This window comes from Canis lupus, chromosome 16 (assembly GCF_003254725.2).
Source record: "Canis lupus dingo isolate Sandy chromosome 16, ASM325472v2, whole genome shotgun sequence".
In the NCBI taxonomy this organism is placed as follows: Eukaryota; Metazoa; Chordata; class Mammalia; order Carnivora; family Canidae; genus Canis; species Canis lupus.
In genome coordinates, this window is record NC_064258.1 from 28,244,077 (window position 1) to 28,264,737 (window position 20,661).

At 38.5% G+C, this 20,661-nt stretch overlaps 1 protein-coding gene across 4 annotated transcripts in view; it reads right to left on the reverse strand.

Annotated features, from left to right (window-relative positions):
• Window positions 1–2,625: 2,625 nt before the first annotated feature.
• BAG4 (BAG cochaperone 4) overlaps window positions 2,626–20,661 on the reverse strand; it is a 32,809-nt gene continuing 14,773 nt past the window's right edge. For 2 of the 4 annotated variants that reach the window (XM_025430903.3, XM_025430747.3), the window contains exons 2-5: window positions 18,876–18,983; window positions 11,748–12,002; window positions 10,949–11,203; window positions 2,626–10,043 (exon numbers count right to left, since the gene is read on the reverse strand). In XM_025430903.3, coding sequence (XP_025286688.1) covers window positions 9,558–10,043; window positions 10,949–11,203; window positions 11,748–12,002; window positions 18,876–18,983 — 1,104 coding nt within the window. In that variant the 3' untranslated portion in view covers window positions 2,626–9,557. The remainder of the gene's footprint in view (window positions 10,044–10,948; window positions 11,204–11,747; window positions 12,003–18,875; window positions 18,984–20,661) is intronic. The other 2 variants (XM_049094725.1, XM_049094726.1) reach the window with 2 other exon arrangements.

The following is a 20,661-nucleotide window of genomic DNA, read 5'->3' on the forward strand; positions in this document are numbered from 1 at the left end:
TCCATCAAGCCAAGACTTCCTGTTGGCTAGGGTTGTCAGACTGAGCTGTAGGGGCCAAAGGCAGGCGGCCCTATGATAGGCCACATTGGCATATTGAATATTTAAAATAAAAGTTACTTAATGAGGTGGCTCAGTTGGTTGAGCATCTGCCTTTGGCTCAGTAATGATCCCAGAGTCCTGGGACTGAGCCCCAATTCAGGCTCCTGCTCAGCAGTGAATCTATTTCTCCCTCTCCCTCACCCCCTCTGCCTACTTCTGCCCACTCTCTCTCTCAAATAAATAAAATCTTTAAAATAAAAATTACTTAAGAGACAGGCTATGCAAGGAGACTTAGACCCTCCTCTGTCCCCTGAAAGCAGGAAATAAGACTCCCATGTGAAAGGTAGCCTCCCTGTACCAGGAGGTAAAAGAGACATTCTTATCATCTGAAGATGGGAAATTTAGAGCCAAGAAGGCTGTGTAAAAAACCCTTGTTACTCTTTACTAATTGACTACCACAGCCCAAATTCTGCTTAGAATTCCTAATTGAACCTCCCAAAGTTGTTTTCTTTCTCCTGTCAATTCTTCACAAAATTGTCTGTCTAAAAAGTATAAATACTGCCTGCCTTGGTCACTTCTTGAGGTCTCTATTTCATTATTGGGCCTCCATGTGCACATAATAAAACATGTTTTTTTCTCTCATATTAATCTGTCCCATGTAAATATAATTCTGAGTTCAGCTGGAAGACCTTGAGAGTAGAGGAAGAATTTTTTCCTGCCCTTCAGAGCCAATGTAAATGTAGCAAACCACAAATGTTAAATATAACACTTTTAGAAAATAGGAGAAATTCTTCAGGAATTGGGGTTAAAGCAGAAGTTCTTAGAGACTTGACACCAAAAGTCCAATCCGTAAAAGGAAAAAAATGATAAATAGGATTTCTTCAAAATTAAAAACTTTTGCTCTGGGAAGACTCTCTTAAAAGGATGAAGAGACAACCTGCAGACTGGGATAAAATAAATGTAAACCACACATCTGACAAGGGACTTGTATCTAGAAAAAGAACTCTCAAAATTCAGCAGTGAAGACAGTGGAGCCCAAGTTTGGTTTCAATACCATTTTTCAGTAGCAGGAAACAGGGCTTCTTGGAGAAGTAACTGATTCTAAAACTAGAACAGGAAATATCCAAGATAAGCCTGGAGATTCTTCTAATGCCAGAAAGTAAAGGGAGGGGGTTTAAAAAAAGCCACACACAATGATGCGGGTAAGCCTAAAGGACACAACTTAGAGAGCTCCCAATGGCCAAAGCAGAAAATCTGAGTAACAAAATACGGTAATCTTAGATCATAACACAAAGTATAAAATAAATATCTATGAATCCATACTGATATAAATTGATTAGACAAATAAATGGGAGAACAAACAAATATTCCTTGCAGAAATTCCAAGGAATTTATATAGACAAACACCTTCAAGGAGGTGGAGGAAAACTCCCTATTCCTTTTTTTTTTTTTTTTTTAAAACTCCCTATTCCTAAGCGTGACACTGTATATAATGACTTCCTTCCACAGAGTAGTCTGGAAAAGGGGGGAAAAAGTAATCTTATGGTAGGGAAACCTAACAAACTCTGCCTCAGCCAGGTGATTAAAGTTAACATCAATAGTATAAGTTATTTGATATATGATGAGAAAGACACCTCTGGAAAAACATCAGACAAATCCCAGGCAGTCTACAAAATATCTGGCCAGTACTCCTCAAGAAGGTCATGGTCATCGGAAACTGTCACAGCCAGGAGGCTCCTAAGAAGATATGATGGCTAAATGTGATGTGGTATTCTGAATGGGATCCTGGAAGAGGAAAAGGATGTTAGGTAAAAACTAAGGAAATCTGAAGAAAGTATGCATTTTAATGAGAATCTATCATTATTGGTCCATTAATTGTGTCAAATGTACAATAGTAATTTAAAGTGTTAATAGAGGGATCCCTGGGTGGCACAGCAGTTTAGCGCCTGCCTTTAGCCCAGGGCGCGATCCTGGAGACCTGGGATCGAATCCCACGTTGGGCTCCCGGTGCATGGAGCCTGCTTCTCCCTCTGCCTGTGTCTCTGCCTCTCTCTCTCTCTCTCTGTGTGACTATCATAAATAAATAAAAATTTAAAGGGCCAGGGAACCTTTAAAAAAAAATAAAAAATAAAGTGTTAATAGAGTGTGGAGTATAAAGGAACTCTGTAGCATTGTAAGTTTTCTATAAATCTAAACTATTCTAAAATAGGAAGCTTATTAAAATAAGTCCCCCTAAAATGAGCAAAAAACCCACACAGACATTTCACGGGAGGATATACAGGTGGCAAATAAGCACATGCAGAGATGTTCAACATCATTAACTACTAAGGAAATGCAAATTAAACCACAATGAGGTATCGATACATATCTATCAGAACACTTAAAATAAAAAATAGTGACATCATCAAATACTGGCAAGGATGTGAAGAAAATCATCCATGCTGGAAGGAATGTAAAATGGTGCAACCACTCTAGAAAAGTTTGGTAATTTCCTACAAAATTAAGCATGCAACTACACTATGACCCAGAGCTGCATTCCTGGGCATTTTTCCAAAGAAATTAAAACCATGTCCACACAAAAACCTGTACATGAATCTACATAACAGCTTTATTCATAATAGCCCCAAATTGGAAATTTGTATGTCTTTAATAGGTAAGTGATTGAACTGTGGTATCCACATCATAGACTTAGCAATAAAAAAGAACTACTGATACAGGAAACAATTCACATGAATCTCAAAGGAATTACACTGAGTGAAAGAGAGCCAATCTCTAATGGTTACAAAACTGTATAATTCTACTTATATAACATTCTTGAAATGGGAAACTGATTGCCATGGGTTTAGTATGGTGGGAAAGGATAAGTAGGTGTCAATAGAAAGAATATATGTGGTGGTGGAATCGTTCCGTATATTGACTATATCAGTGTCAATATGCTAGTTGTGACACTGCAGTAAGTTTTGCAAAACATTACCATTGCAGGAAACTGGGTAAAAGGTACATGAAAGCTGTGCATTATTTAAAACAGCATGTGAGGGAATCCCTGGGTGGCTCAGCGGTTTAGCGCCTGCCTTTGGCCCAGGGCGTGATCCTGGAGTCCCAGGATGGAGTTCCACATCAGGCTCCCTGCATGGAGTCTGCTTCTCCCTCTGCCTGTGTCTCTGCCTCTTTCTCTCTCTCTCTCATGAATAAATAAATAGAATCTTAAAAAAATAATTAAACAGCAGGTGAATCTACAAGTATCCAAAATAAGAACTTTAAAAAATACAGTACCCCCAGTAAATCTAAATTTCAGGAAAACAGGCATTTTTAGTTATTAGATGTCCCATATACTATTTGGAATGTATTTGTTTTTAAAAGTGATTGTTATTTATCTGAAACCCAAATGTAACTAGGAGTCCTATAATTTATTAGACAATACTATTCTTAACATTAGCCTATGAAGACAAAGTATATATTGCAAAATATAAAGACATTTAAGAGTTGACTGGCAGAAAATGTGTGCTGATCTCAGAAACCCCTAAATCCTCACTCTCTGAGCTGGTACCTCCTCTCCCTCACATTTAATTACAACAAATGTGCCCACTACTCCTGATGAGAAAGCCACATTGAATATAAAATCTCCCATTTACACACAGCAATGTAAATTATTCAGACAGAGATGCCTGAGTGGCTCAGCGGTGGAGTGTCTGCCTTTGCTCAGGTTGTGATCCCAGGGTCCTGGGATCAAGTCCTGCATCAGGCTCCCAGTAGGGAGCCTGCTTCGCCCTCTGTCTCTGCTTCTGTGTCTCTCATGAATAAATAATCTTAAGAAAAAAAAAATTATTCAGACAATCCTCCCTTCCTAATTTCAGATGTAAAAGAGCTATTCCCAACAGAGATTTTGAAAAAAATAAAAGCAAAATAGGAAGCATTTTCTAGAAATAATTTTAGGTCTCCAGTATAACACAGTCAAGAACTAACAGACATCGGAGAAAATATCTCTAGCATGATTAAGATAGAGATCAAAAAAGAAAGGAAAAAGCAATTTTGGAGGAAATCCATTATTTAGTAAAAAGGAAACCTTGAGAAATTATCACTGATCATCCTCAGAACATACTACAACTGCAAACAAAATCAGAATTCCATAAAGGAATATAGAGAACAAAAAAATTCTTAAAATTTAAAAATATACAGAAATGTAAAATTCAGTGATTTAGAAGATAAAGGCAAGTAAAGCTCCCACAAAGTACAGGAGAAAGGCAAAAAGTAAAAAAAAAAAAAAAGTGAATCAAAGAACCACTCTAGGGGTGCCTGGGTGGCTCATTGGGTTAAGCATCTAACTCTTGATTTTCGCTCAGGTCATGATCTCAGGATTGAGATCAAGGCCCGCATCAGGTTCTGTGTTGGGCATGGAGTCTGCTTAAGATTCTCCTGTCCTCCCCTCCCCGACTCTGTCCCTCTCTCTCTTAAAAAAAACCAAACCAGTCTAAGAGGTCTATAACAGAAATTCTAGAAAGAGTTAACAGAGATGAGGGTGATGGAGGGGGAAAATAAACACACAAAATCAAGACAATGTCTTAGGACTTAGGGTATGAGTTTCCAGAGTAAAATGTGCCCAGTAAAATGCACAAAACCCACACCAAAGCTATACTGCTAGAAAATTTCAGAACATGAGACAAAAATATCATACAAGCTTCCAGAGAGAAGGGTTTTATACAAAGGATCATAAAAATACATTTTCAAATATGCAAGATGTAAAAAAACGATTTCTCAGGCAACCTTTTGCAGGAAGCTACCAGAGAATATGCTCTACCTAACTGACAGAATAAATTAAGAAAAAGACAAACTACAGAAAACAGAAAACCAGCAGGAGAAGCAAAGAGAATCCCCAGGGTAAGTAGATCCCAGAATGATAATATGCACTCAGAACCTACCAGTTCTCTAGTCAGAAGGCTCCAGGGTAGACTACTTCAGGAGTTTGAAATTGATAAAATACATATCTGAACATCTTTTTTTTTTTTTTAAGATTTTATTTATTTATTCATGAAAGACCCAGAGAGAGGGAGAGGCAGAGACACAGGCAGAGGTAGAAGCAGGCTCCATGCAGGGAGCCCGACATGGGACTCGATCCTGGGTCTCCAGGACTGCACCCCGGGCTGCAGGCAGTGCTAAACCACTGGACCACCAGGTCTGCCCAATCTGAACATCTTAAAAGAAGATTTACACAAATGATGGAGGGTTTGACATCAAAATTAGCTATAAGTATGTGGGCAAATGATTAACTGCAGGGAAAAAAAGGGAGTTGTTCAGGAAAGGTAGAGTAATCACAGTTTACAACATGACAGCTCTGGTTAGCATTTACATGGTCATAATAATGTACAACAAAATCATCATATAACTAGATTGGGGGGAGTAGCTTTTGAGTTTCGGAGGATGAGGACTGAGATGTGTGTATGGTAAGAGCAGAGAGATAAACCTAAACCTTCAGCCTCTATAGAGTAGAGGCTTCTGGTAAATCAAAAGAAGCACAATTATGTTCACTAAAAAATATGGAGAGGTGCCTGGCTAGCTTAGTCCGTGGACTGTGCAACTCTTGATCTTAGGTTATTATAAGTTCAAGCCCCACACTGGGTGTAGAGATTACTTAAAAAAATAAAACCTTTAAAAAAATAAATAAAAAATTAAAATATGGAGATAACACCCAAAGAAGCCAGAAAAACAATAACAAAACTCAAAAGTAGGAGAAGGAAGGAAATAATAAAGATTAGAAGTAAAAGATAATAGTAACTAAAAAAACAATAGAACAACAAAAATATGGAGATAATTTGTTAAAGACTCAGTTGAAAGTACTTGCTTTTGTAGAAGAGAACAAGGTACTGGGAGCAGGAGCATGGTCCTTGTCACAGAACTGACTCTTTATAACTTACATAGAATTATAATTCCAGTCATCAATTATCCATTTCCCAAAAATCTTTTTTGTAAATGCCAATGTAATCTATAGTCTTCAACTTTATTTTAAATCTGCCTACCTTTAATAGTATTACATTAACCAGTAAAGAACTGGGGCGCCTGGGTGGCTCAGTCAGTTAAATACCTGCCTTCAGCTCAGGTCATGACCCCAGAGTCCTAGGATGGAGCCCTGAGTCAGGTTTCATGCTCAACAGAGAGTCCGATTCTCCTTCTCCCTCTGTTTCTCCCCCTGCTTGTACTCTCTCTCTCTCCCTAACAAATAGGTAAAATCTTAAAAAACAAAACACTAAAGAACTGTTTTCAAAATCTATTTTGAAAGCATTTAGGGACACCTGGGTGCCTCAGCAGTTGAGCATCTGCCTTTGGCTCAGGGCATGATCCCAAGGTCTGGGGATCGAGTCCCACCATCAGGCTTCCTGTGAGAAGCCTGGTTCTTCCTCTGCCTATGTCTCTGCCTCCTCTCTGTGTGTGTGGGTCTCTCATGAATGGAGAAATAAATCTTTAAAAAAAAAAAAAGGCAGGCATTTAGAAGATCTCCAACAATGTAGACACTAGCATAACCCATCATCCAGAAACTTCATTAGGGCATATTTGTCTAAATACTAAATATATATGGCATTTATATATGAAACAATAGTGGCATATTATAAAGAAGACATAGCTGTGTTTAACATGCCAGGTCTGGGTAACTTTATTCAAGATTTTGACAAAAACTATCCCCAAAGTAATATAAATTAAGATACTTTTAGAAAGTCCATATGTGAAACTCCGAGAATATTTTAAATTCAATCTGAAGTCAATACTAGGTCAAATATTGAACCAAACCCACAGATCATAAATACCATTTTCCTTCTTAAGTTCATTATATTTTCTGAAACAGATTACCAATTTAGCTTTCCTTTCTTTGATATTTGTTTTTGTTATCATTTTAAATGGTTTACATCTTTAAATTCTAAGTTTGTACTTAATCCTGACTTATCCAAATGCGATAACCTTTCCTTACAGAAGAATTCCAATTAATAAATGTAGAAGATTGAGAAAAACAGAGAATCACCATTAGAACACCACAGTAGTAGTAACTGACACAAGCAAGATCTGGCAATGGATGTGAAAATGAGTGGGCAATAGTTTAAGCAGAAACAGGATATTTGCATAATCTCAAAGTATCTCCAGCAAATATTTAGTCATTACAAAGAAAAATGTAATTTTACAGTAGAGAATCCTAGCAAATGCCACCTTAGAGATTAAGGTTAACAACACCAGAAACACATTGTGACATCAGGTGTTATCATACACTGTCACAGATTGGGAGGACACTACAGAGACATGACAACTAAATGCAAGGTAGGATTCTGCATGGGATCTTGGAACAACAGAAGGACATCAGTGAAAAAAACAAGAAAATCTCTACTTTTTTAAATCTCTACTTTAGTTAACAATATTGTATCAAGACTAATTTCTTAATTTGACAATTGTTCTATGGTTATGTAAGATATTATTTAACATAAGGGGAAGTTCAGTGAAGAGTATACAGAAACTACTAATTTTACAACTCCTTAGGTTTAAAATTATCTCAAAATTAAAAAAAAAACTGCTAAAAAACATACACACATATATATGTGCATAATGTGTGTGTATGTGTGTGTGTGTGTGTGTGTATAAACATCGAGACTTTGTGGAAATTGGTATCTTGGGTCTTCAGTTAAATAGCAGTGTTTTCTCCTGAATTAGTCACTGTCTCACTAAGTCAGCTTTAAGGTTCTCCCCTTTCTAAATTTTTAGTTTCAAGTACAATTTTCTAATTTTCATAGGAAGCCTTTTTTTTTTTTTTTTTTAAACATTCCTGTATTAGGCCAAAAAAGAAAATCCTAGAATAAAATTGTCACCATATTATCTTATAAAATCACTCATCCCATCCGTAAGACCCAGCCAGTATTTTTACTCCATTTCTTCTCATCATGTGTTTGGTTTTGTTTAAAAGGAGAGGAGATGGAGGTGCCTGGCTCAGTCAGTTGGATGGCCAACTCTTGATCTCAGGGTTGGGAGTTAAAGCCCCACACAGGGCTTCCACATTGGGCATGGAGCCCACTTTTAAAAAAAAAAAAAAGGAGAGGAGATGGCTGACAGATTTATCATTACTTATAGGCCTCATAGTCTAGAAAAAAGTTATCATTTAGATATCTTATTAAGAAACAGCTGTTTTTCCAATAACAGATACTGTATACCAGAACTCACTTCCAATAGAAAAAGTAAGTCATTTACCATTTACCTAAGTCTCTTCTACACCATAGCATAGAGCTACCCAAGCAAGCCCAACTAAGACCATTTCAATATCCCTTTCTTAAATCTGGCTCTGAAATGACCATTATTAATGGTAACCAACATCTTTTTTTAATAAAACAATTTGTCATAGGGAAATAAAGGTAAATATCAAATCTACCTTTAAAAGAAAATTTTCCACTCTTACTATGGCTGATTCATTCCCTGAGCATGAATTCTGTTTACCCTCATTGTTTTTTATTATAAACTGAGCTGAAATCTGCTCATAGGGATCCCCATGATGAAACTAATTATTTTAGATAGAGAAGTACATTTCCAAGTGGTCACATTACTTTTGCAGTTATTCCTACTAACTGTGGCATTTAATTTTTTTATCTGTATCTATCATAATGCTCTACATGGAAGCAACAGTAGTGAAAAGATAATTAAGGGATAGGGAAGGGCAATTTTAAGGTGGATCTTTATCCAAATACAATAAAAAAGCAAAAAAGAAAATGGCCACAAACATTTATTCCTGTGCCTTTGCCATCTCCCAATTCGCCTTCTAGTATTAACATTAAAACTAGAAGTGGTAAAACGCTACCTTAATGATCTATACAAAAAAGGGGCCAATGTACCTCAAGAACTCAGTACACATTGCAATATGTTCAAGTGGTGAAAAGATATAAATTCATTCAGAACTGCCATACTATCTGGCTGTCAATATAGTCTCATGAATAATTATATTAAACATATTACTACAAAACGTACCAAGAAGTAGAGAATAATACTATATTTATGAACTGCAAATAACAAAACAAAACAGAGGTCCAAGAGGGCTAAAGTCCAAGCTGTAATTTACACATGAAGTGTATGTTGAAAGCAGTCACAATGTACAAAAATGTGACAAGTAATCCAGATGGTTAAAAAAACAGAGCCTGTTTGCCTCAGATTATATCCAGTCTCATCTGGTCGATTTTTGATAAGCCTGTTACATAAAGCGTGTTTCCCTCCTGCTGATAAGAAGCAGCTTGTAGATATCCACAAATTTCTTAAGGAGTGAGTCTACTTGGCAATAACGGTAACTCCACAGTTTCCTATTACATTCATTGGTCTGAAAACTGAAAACAACTCATAACTAAAATGTTCTTTCAAGTCCTTTACCAGTTTTTCAAGTTTTAATCAAAGGAAAGTTGGAATGTATTGCTTCTCGTCACCAACAAGCATTTCAAAAAGAGGGCTAATTAACCAAAATCAAGAGTTCTTTGGTCAAGTTAGTAACAGGCTTCCCCTTTGTTCTAAATCCTTCATAATCCTTTTTTTTCCAACTTTTCCAGTATGGCCTGGATTTTACAAACAGCCTCTTTCCTGGCCTGCCGGACAGAGTCCTGGCCCCCAGTTTCAACTGAATCCAGTTCCAAAAGCTCCTTGGTTAGCATTTCTTCCAGAAGCCAGTACGCTTTGTCTGTCTTTTTCCCTACGAACTCTTCTACTTCTTGCTCGAGATACTGGACCTTCTCCAGCACATGTATGATTTTTTTAATACTTGGGGGAGTACCTTCATCTGAAGATAAACACTCTTCAGGAAGATTATCATTCTGATCTTGACTGCTTGGGTGTTCGTTGGTAGCATTACCATACAGCTGAGGCTCTGCACTATATTGGACTTGGGAATCCAAAAGATCTGAATGATCACTGTTCACTGTTCCCGAGGACTCGTACTGATGGACATTGCAAGGGAAGTTGTGCCGGTTCATTCCTTGGTCGGACTGGCTATAGGGGTATGAGGAGTCCTGGGGGTGGGAGAGCAAAGAGAGGAAAAGAGCTGTTTTAATGGGAATCCATCAATACCAGATCTGTTAGCCTACATTTTTCACCTGACCACGAACGTACTAACAAAACTGGACTTCCGTCCTTAATCATTTGAGAAAAACAAAGCCCTAAAAAAGATAAAAGAAGTGCTCTGTCAAGTAAAAGGCAGAGAATGCCTGAGTATAATGGTTGGAATCTACCCTGAAGTGCTCATCATCATGAACACCTCATAATCTATCTTCCCACCTCACATTCCACAGTGACTTAATAAATAAACAGGAATTAGATAGTTTTTCCCCTAAAGAGTTAAAACCTTTTTAAGATGAAAAAGGAACCCACCCACAGGCAAATGATGTTCAAATCTAGGGTTTAGGGCAGCCCTGGTGGCTCAGCAGTTTAGTGCCGCCTTCAGCCCAGGGCGTGATCCTGGAGACCCAGGGTCGAGTCCCATGTCAGGCTTCCTGTGTGGAGCCTGCTTCTCCCTCTGCCTGTGTTCTACCTCTCTCTGTCTCTGTGTCTCTCATGAGTAAATAAATTAAAAAAAAAAATCTAGGGTTTATACAATTTCACACTGGTATCATCTTTGGTCTACAGATGGAGGTAATAAAATATAATCTTTGATTTTGTTTAACATTCAGATAGTAGTACAACAAACAGTAAATGAACATTTCTCTGTCTTTTCCAAAAAAGATGTGAATCTAAAACTGCTCTAAAAAATAAAGTTTATTCAAAGAAAAAAGAAACCTGGTTAGGTAAAGCTATAGGCAGTAATCACCAACTTTTTGCAATTAGTCCCCATTTAACACACACTAATGCAGAAAATTTCCATGTTGTGCTCTCTCAATTACCCAAACATTGTAAGAACAATGTTTAGAAGGTCTCCTACCTTGGGCTGCTGGGGTGCTGGTGAAGGAGGTGACTGAGAGGAGGAGCTGCTGGCCCATGACGAAGTACTGTCATTCATGTAGAGATTCCCAGGTGGTGCTGAGGGTGCAGCTGAAGGCCAGGGGTAACGGGTTCCCATTCCATAAGCACCAGGAGAAGCCCATGAGTCCTCTTGTGGTCGTACAGTTGGTCCTGGTTGTGGAACACTACGATTACCATCCCCATAAGGATAATGAGGCAGGGCCATTCCAGGGTTCTAGATTGAGAGGAAGGAAATATGCTGGTCACTGCTAAAAAAAAAAAAAACCCTTAAAGTAACAAAAATACTCTAATATAAACAGACTGAGATGCTTCCTTTCTGCTTAACAGAGTATACATTAGAGGCTACTGGGCTAAGCCGTAGCATCTCTAATTAGCCATAGTTATTTCTCCAAGCCTTATAAAAAGCTTGGTTCCAAAGATATGAGGGGCAGATTCAGTGACAAACTCAGAGGGAAAAAGCTTAAAATTCAATGGCAAAAGCATAGCATGTCTGTCCCATGATATTATAAATGAGTGGATCCTTATGCTATAATGAAACACAAATATACATGATTAGAACTCCCTTTGAAGTGGACAGAAAAATAAACATGGTATCACTTGCAGAATTTTTTTTAAGTTCAGTGAAAGGCTTGAACTCATGACCCTGAAATCAAGACCTGAGCTGATATCAAGAGCCAGATGCTTAACCGACTGAACCACCCAGGCACCCCTCACTCATAGAATATTAAAATACAAAAACCCACCAGAAAACCGCTCACCTGTGAAGCAGGATATCCTGAGACCTGCCCCCTAAGAGGGGCTGCTTCAGTCTGACAATCCTGCTGAGGATACAGCCAACGGGAGACTGGGGCTGGGCTGTTGCCAGGTGAACGGTAAGTGCTTGGAACCTCTGGGGAGTAATTGCTCTGAGTATATCCAGGTGTGTAATAAGCCCCAGAGTATGAGGCAGTATTTGCCCCAGGGCCAGTGGGGTATGGTGGGCCATATGCTCCATTTGTATAAGAATTCAAACTCTGTAAAAAAGCAAAGTTGAGAGAAAAAAAAAAAAAGATGACTGAATAGAAGAACTGAAATGCCCTGGCTTAGTACTAAACTTTAAAAACTTTGGTAAGGAAAAAGATCAGTAACTAATGAAAATATGAACTCCCTAAGCAATCTCTGAAGCATTCTTTCTCTCACATATTATGACCACATATTAAATGCAGATTATCACTGTAGAGTCTGTGTTGTAACAATGAGAGTATGCTGTAAAGCATGATGAAGTGATGACCTCAGAGCAGTGCTTCTCAAACACTTCCATAAGTATACCTAACAATTCTACCTAACAGCAGAGAACTTGTGCCCACTCCCTGGGAGGGGTTCTAGGAAACTGGTGGGAAGGGCTAGACAAAGAATAAATATGATACAACTGAGAGAAGAGAAGACTAAAGAGACAGACCTAGCTCTGTCTTTGACCTCTCTGAGCTTTAGTTTCTCCAATAAAATTGGAAATCATAAACTTACCTTGTAGGATTACCATGAAAATTAAATGAGATGATATCCATAGCATAGTGTCTGGCCCTAGTATGCTCAATAAATGATAATTATTTATAATATCACTGTTGTCATTATTATGGCAAGATCAAGAAGTGAAACCAGATCTGACCCCAAAGCCCACGTTCTTTTTTTTAAGATTTTATTTATTTATTTATTTATTTATTTGAGAGAAAGAGAGAGAGAGAGAGAGAGAGAGAGGCGCAAAGACACAGGCTGAGGGAGAAGCAGGCTCCATGCAGGGAGCCTGATGTGGGACTCGATCCCGGGTCTCTAGGATCATGCCCTGGGCTGAAGGTGGCACTAAACCACTGAGCCCCCCGGGCTGCCCTGACCACAGTTCTTAATAGGCTATATTTTACAACCCAATTCCTCTTCAAATTGAATGAAAAAGTGTTACAGGTTCTAACCAATGTCTTTTTGTATCATGGTTTCTCAATTCAGAATGCTATCAAAGGACTTCAGTTTTCTTAGAATCTTGCCAGTTCTTCAAACTGTTAAACACAGCAGAGCTACCATATGACCAGCATCTCCACTCCTACATATATAATCAAGAGAACTGAAAAAACATATGTCCACATAAAAATAAGCACACAAATGTTTATAATAGCATTATTCATAACAGCCAAAAAGTGAAAAAAACCTATTTCTATCAACCGATGAATGGATAAAATGTGTTATATCCATAGAATGGACAGTATTTGGCCACAGAAAGAAACAAAGTAGCAGTACATTGCCACAACATGGATCAACATTATGCTAAAAGAAAGAAGCCAGTCACAAGATATCAAATATATGATTCTGTTAATATGACATGTCTGGAATAGGCAAATCCATAGAAATAACAAATATATTAAAGTTTGCCAGGGGCTAAGGGGAGAGAAGAATGGGGTGATAGGTACATTGTTTTTAACTGGGATGATGAAAATGTTTGGGATGATGGAAATGTCTGGAATAGACAATGAGGACAGATGCAGAACCTTGTGAATAAAATAAAAACAGATTAATTGTGTACATTTCAGGGTGAATTTTATGAAATATGGCTAAATTACATGCATATCACATTAAGCAATAACAATGCCTGCTTCTCAATTTCAGTCATAGGAATGCAGATGACACAAATACAATGTTTTTTTTTATTTTGTATCCCACAGTCTCCTATCAACCTTATCCTAAAGTTCATGTACACATAATCATTAAGAAAAATCAATTGCGGGAACCCTGGGTGGCGCAGCGGTTTAGTGCCTGCCTTTGGCCCAGGGCACGATCCTGGAGACCCAGGATCGAATCCCATGTCAGGCTCCCAGGGAATGGAGCCTGCTTCTCCCTCTGCCTATGTCTCTGCCTCTCTCTCTCTCTCTCTCTGTGTGACTATCATAAATAAAAAAAAAATAAAATAAAAAAAAATCAATTGCTTTTATGTTTTTTTAAGTACATAAATCTTGCTCTAAACTTTAATAGGGGGACGCCTGGGTGGCTCAGCAGTTGAGCATCTGCCTTTGACTCAGGGCATGATCCCGGAGACCTGGGATTGAGTCCTGTGTTGGGCTCCTGGCATGGAGCCTGTTTCTCCTCCCTCTGCCTGCGTCTCTGCCCCACCCCCCCATGAATAAATAAATAAAATCTTAAAAAAAAAAACAACACTTTAATAGGCTCTTCTAGCTCAAAATCAATCTTAAGGGACACCTGAGTGGCTCAGTGGTTGAGCGTCTGCCTTCAGCTCTGGTTTTCATTCCAGAGTTCTGGGATCAAGTCCCACATCAGGCTCCCTGAGAGAAGCCTGCTTTGCCCTCTGCCTATGTCTCTGCCTCTCTGTGTCTCTCATGAATAAATAAAATCTTTTTTAAAAAATTAAAAAAAAAAAAAAAACTACAAGCTATTCAAGAGGGCCTGGGTGGCTCTCTGTGTCTCTCATGAATAAATAAATAAAATCTTAAAAAAAAAATCAATCTTAAAGGCATGTATCACCAAATTAATGAGAAAAAAGGGAAATGATTTTTTGGTAATGAACTAATTATTCAGCCCCATAAAGAAACTTATTTTTAGGGATCCCTGGGTGGCTCAGCGGTTTAGCACCTGCCTTTGGCCCAGGGCGCGATCCTGGAGACCCGGGATTGAATCCCACCCACATCGGGCTCCCGGTGCATGGAGCCTGCTTCTCCCTCTGCCTATGTCTCTGCCTCTCTATCTCTCTCGCTCTCTATGTGACTATCATACATAAATAAAATTTTAAAAATACTTAAAAAAAAACTTATTTTTATTATTTCAGCCCCCACACCAACAGAAAATTAGAACAGAATTGAACATAGTATTTGACATTTGAAAACTATCAGGAGAATTACATTAGTATGCTTTATGGTGATCTGAAAATTTAATTCTGCAGAGAACATCAGTTTACAGAAAATTCTGACCTGGGTCTAAAATTCAAATTCTTTGAAAGCTGCTTAAATGCAGCTGCTTTAAAACTGTATATACTGGGCAGCCTGGGTGGCTCAGTGGTTTAAGCTCCTGTCTTCAGCCTAGGGCTTGATCCTGGAGTCCCAGGATCGAGTCCCATGTCAGACTCCCTGCATGGAGCCTGCTCCTCCCTCTCCCTCTGCCTGTGTCTCTATCATGAATAAATAAATAAAATATTAAATAAACAAACAAACAAACTGTATATACTACAGAAGCACGTGACTGGCTCAGTAGGTAGAGTGTATGACTCTTGATCTTGGGGTTATAAGTTCGAGCCTCACATTGAGTGTAGAGATTACTTTTAAAAAATTGTATATACTACATCATGTTTTTAAAAATTATTTTCAAAGGGCACCTTGGTGGCTCAGCAGTTGAGCGTCTGCCTTTGGCTAGGTCATGGACCTAGGATGGAGTCCCACATTGGGCTCCTACTCAGCGGCAAGCCTGCTTCTCCCTCTGCCTATGTCTCTGCCTCTCTCTCTGTGTCTGTCATGAATAAAAAAATAAAATCTTTTCTTAAAAAGTTTATTTTCAGTGGTGCCTAGCTGGCTCAGTTGAAAGACTGTGCAATTCTTGATCTTGGGGTTTGGAGTTTGAGCCCCACATTGGGTGGAGAGATTACTTAAAAATAAAATCTTTTTAAAAATTTAAAAATAAAAATTACTTGCATTTAGAAATATGGTATATAGACAGGAAAAAAAGTGGAAGGAAATATAAAAATGTGACAATTATTGCTTTACTAAGGTGGCCAGATGATGGAAGACTAACTATAAACATTTCCTCATTTCCATGATGATACAACCACTGTGACAAGTAATTTGGCTATACTTAATAAGCATACACACCAAAACCTCAAAATACCAAACCCTAGAGAAGTTCTTCCCTCAAATGTGTACAACAAAAAAGTGAAAACAATGTCAAGTAAAAAAGAAAGCTGCAGGAGAATGCTAATATGGAACTATTCACATCAAGTTTAAAAACATGGTAAATAATACTATGTAAACGCACATATTAGTAATACAGCATAAAAACACATATGAGATAATAAATATAACCTCAGGAAATAGAAAGAAGTATTTTATGTGACTTCAACTCTATTTGTTTTACTTCTTTTTAAAAATCTGAAACAAAGGCAGTCCGGATGGCTTAGCAGTTTAGCGCCGCCTTCAGTCCAGGGTGTGATTCTGGAGACCTGGGATCGAGTCTCACGTTAGGCACCCTGCATGGAGCCTGCTCCTCCCTCTGCCTGTGTCTCTGCCTCTCTCTCTCTTCCTCTCTCTCTCTGTCTCTCATGAATAAATAAATAAAAAATCTTAAAAAAAATCTGAAATTCTTTTTCCAAATGTGGCAAACTGCTGGACAAAAAGATGTACACATTTTCTGTTCTTTTTCAGTATGCTTGAAATATTTAAAATTAAATATTTGTCCTAAGAGTACAATTTTTTGACACCAAAAGAAAAAGTAACAAAAGTAAAAATAACAAGTAGGAACTACATCAAACTAAAAAAGCTTCTGCACAGCAAAGGAAACCACCAACAGAATGAAAAGGCAATGTACTAAATAGAAGAAAATATTTTCAAATCAGATATTTGATAAGAAGTTAATATCTAAAATATATAAAGAACTCATAAAACTCAATACCAAAAAAGCAAACAATCCTATTAGAATAGGCAGATGACCTAAACACTTTTCCAAAGAAGACCTCCAGATGGCCAACAGGCACCTGAAAAGGTGCTTCAACATCACTCATCATCAGGGAAATGCAAACCAAACCACAATGAGATATCACCCCACACTCGTTAAAATGGTTACTATTAAAAAGAAAAGAAATAACAAGTGTTGGTGAGGATGTGGAGAAAAGGGAACCCTTGAGCATTGCTGGTTGGAATGTAATTTGGTACAGCCACTACGGAAAGAAAAAAGTTTGGAGGTTCCTCAAAAAGTTAAAAATAGGGCAGGCCCAGTGGCCCAGTGGTTTAGCACTGCCTTCAGCCCAGGGTCTGATCCTGGAGACCTGGGATCAAGTCCCACGTTGAGCTCCCTGCATGGGGCCTGCTTCTCCCTCTGCCTGTGTCTTTGCCCCTCTCTCTCTGTGTCTCTCATGAATAAATAAAATCTTAAAAAAAAAAAAAAAAAAGTTAACGATAGAATGATCCAGCAAAGCTACTACTTATAACATATCCAAAGGAAACAAAAACACTAACTTGAAAAGATACCTGCATCCCCATGTTCATTGCAGCATTATTTTTTAAGATTTTATTTATTCGAGAGAGAGAGAGAGAGAGAGAGAGAGAGAGAGGGCAGAGACAGGCAGGGGGAAAAGCAGACCCCATCCAGGGAGCCTGATGTGGGACTCAATCCCAGGACTCCAGGACCATGCCCCGGGCTGAAGGCAGGCACTAAACCGCTAAGCCACCCAGGGATCCCCAATTGCAGCATTATTTATAACAGCAACCTAAGTATCTATTGATGGATGAATAAAGAAACTGTGTATATATAAACAATTTACTATTATTTGGCTATAAAAAAGGAAATCTTAAAAAAAAAAAAAAAAAAGGAAATCTTGCCTCTTCCAACAACAAGGATCAAAATAAGTCAGAGAAAGACAAATATCAGGGCACCCGGGTGGCTCAGTCAGTTGTGCATCTGCCTTCGGTTCAGGTCATGATCCTTAGGTCCTAGCGAGAAGTGAGGAATCTGCTTTTCCCTCTCCCTCTGCTACTCCCCCTACGTATGTGCTCTCTTTCTTTCAAATAAAGTAATTAAAATCTTTAAAAAAGAAAGAAAAAGACAAATATCCTATGATTTCACTCATATGTGGAATCTTAGGAAAAAAAAATCTTACATTCAGAGAACAGACTGATGATTACTAGAAGTGGGACCAGAGGTACAAATGGGTGAATGGAGGGTCAAAGGTACAAACTTCCAACTATAAGTCATGAGGATGTTATACACAGCATGATGACTATAGTTAATACCGTACTGCATACTTGAAAGTTGCTAACAGAATAAATTGTAAAAGTTCTCATCAGAAGAAAAAATTGTAATTATATGTGGTGACAGACATTAACTAGACCTAATTGTGGTGATCATTTCACAACATACACAAATAGCAAATCATTACATTATATACCTGAAACTAATATAATGTTACATGTCAATTATATTTCAAAAAAAAAAAAGTCAAACTTAAAAAACTAAGTACATGGGATGTCTGCGTGGCTCAGTGGTTGAGCTCCTGCCTTGGGCCCAGGGCGTGATCCTGAAGTCCTGGGATCAAGTCCCGCATCGGGCTCCCCGCATGGAGCCTGCTTCTCCCTCTGCCTGTGTCTCTGCCTCTCTCTCTGTGTCTCTCATGAATGAATTAAAAAAAAAAAAATCTTAAAAAAAAAAAATAAAAATAAAACACTAAGTCATTTTATATTTTTTGTTTCCAGGTCCTAAGAAGTAATATATTATGCCTTAAGGTATCTTGTATAGATATTTGCCTAGATATTTCTTTACTTCTGAGTCAAAAAGGAGTCAAAGGATAATTCTATCAGACTTTATTATTCTATCCTTTATTAGGATAGAATCCGATAAATAACAAAACGCCACACACTGACATCTCCGCGGGTTTTGAAAATAAACCAATACATTAAGAAAAAAAAACCTAGGTCACTTGTTGGTGGAACATCCAACTCTTGGTTTTGGCTCAGGTCATAATCTCAGGATCCTGAGATCAGCCCCCAGGTCAGGCTCTGAGCTCAGCCTGTAATCTGCTTGAGATTCTTTCTCCCTCCCTCTCCCTCTGTTTCTCCCCCCACGTGACACACCTCTCTCTCTCTCTCTCTTTAAAATAAATAAATAAAATCTTTTTAAAAAATTTCAGGAAGTCTGTCAATTTTAGTTCATACCTGGCCTTGCATTTCCGGTCTTACAGGATATGTACTTGGGTATGGAGCTCTATGTCGTGCAGGAGAATTCCAATAATTAGAATTGTAGTTAGAATAAGGTGGCTGGTCCTAAGGGGGAAAAAAAGTCACTTTTAATAATATTCTCATATCATATTGAAAAGTTGATAGAGGTAAGTATAATTATCAAAAAAAGAGCAAGAGACAAAAAGCAATAGAATCCTACTATAAAATCACTCATTATTAAATTCTCATCAAATTGATGCAGAAATATTATATGGTAAATCACATATCCTATAACAAAGCAATTATTGACTATCTATTATAGCCTGTTCTTATGCATTATGATACCAAATGATATATAACAGAATTCTACTATGCCAACATGAATAGCAAAACCAGAGACCTAAATTCTTTTTTTTTTTTTTTTTTTTTTTTAATTTTTATTTATTTATGATAGTCACAGAGAGAGAAAGAGAGAGAGGCAGAGACATAGGCAGAGGGAGAAGCAGGCTCCATGCACCGGGAGCCTGATGTGGGATTCGATCCCGGGTCTCCAGGATCGCGCCCTGGGCCAAAGGCAGGCGCCAAACCGCTGCGCCACCCAGGGATCCCTGGAGACCTAAATTCTTTTATCCTCTCCAATCATCAACCCCATATCAAATTCATTCATTCATTCATTCAAGATTCTCTTATTTATTTAAGATTTTTTTGAAAATTTTATTTATTCCTGAGAGACAGAGAGAGAGAGAGAGAGAGAGAGAGGGGCGCACACAGGCAGAGGGAGAAGCAGGCTCCATGCAAGGAGCACAATGTGGGACTTGGTCCCAGGACCCAGGGATCACGCCTTGAGCCGAAGGCAGACACTCAACCGCTGAGCCACCCAGGCATCCCCATCACTATAATTTAATTCGCACAAGATTATAGTTTCTTCCAATGTTAGAAGCAATATTTGCCTATCTTAAAAACTTTGGAGCTTGAAAATATTACTTCTAAACTTTACTTCAAAAACATACATCTGCAATACTCCTTTGCCTGCCACATTAGGTTTTTCCTTTACTTTCTGATATGGCTACATTTCGGCTGGCAGCCTACAACTAACTCAAGTATCAGGAATTGATAAAGACCAATTACCACTCCAAGAAGAAAGTCTAGGGCAGCCCCTAGAAAGTCTAGGGCAGAGGTTTAGCGTTGCTTCAGCCCAGGGTGTGATCCTGGAGACCTGGGATCGAGTTCCACGTCAGGCTTCTGGCATGGAGCCTGCTTCTCCCTCTGCCTGTGTCTCTGCCTCTCTCTCTCTCTCTCTCTGTCTCATGAATAAATAAAATCTTAAAAAAAAAAAAAGAAAAGAAAAGAAAGTCTAGCTATGACATTAGTCTCTACAGCTTTGTACTCCCACTGAAGAGTTAATACAATGATTTGCAATAAGCCCATAAAAACTTTTTTTTTTAAAGATTTTATTCATTTATTTATGAGAGACACAAAGAGAGAGAGGGAGAGGCAGAGACACAGGCAGAGGGAGAAGCAGGCTCCATGCAGGGAGCCCGACATGGGACTCGATCCCAGGTCTCCAGGATCACGCTCTGGGCTGAAGGCAGGCGCTAAACCGCTGAGCCACCCGGGCTGCCCCCATAAAAACTTTTTAAGGGGGATCCCTGGGTGGCTCCACAGTTTAGCGCCTGCCTTCAGCCCAAGGCATAATTCTGGAGTCCCGGATCGAGTCCCACGTCGGGCTCCCTGCATGGAGCCTGCTTCTCTCTCTGCCTGTTTCTCTGCCTCTCTCTCTCTC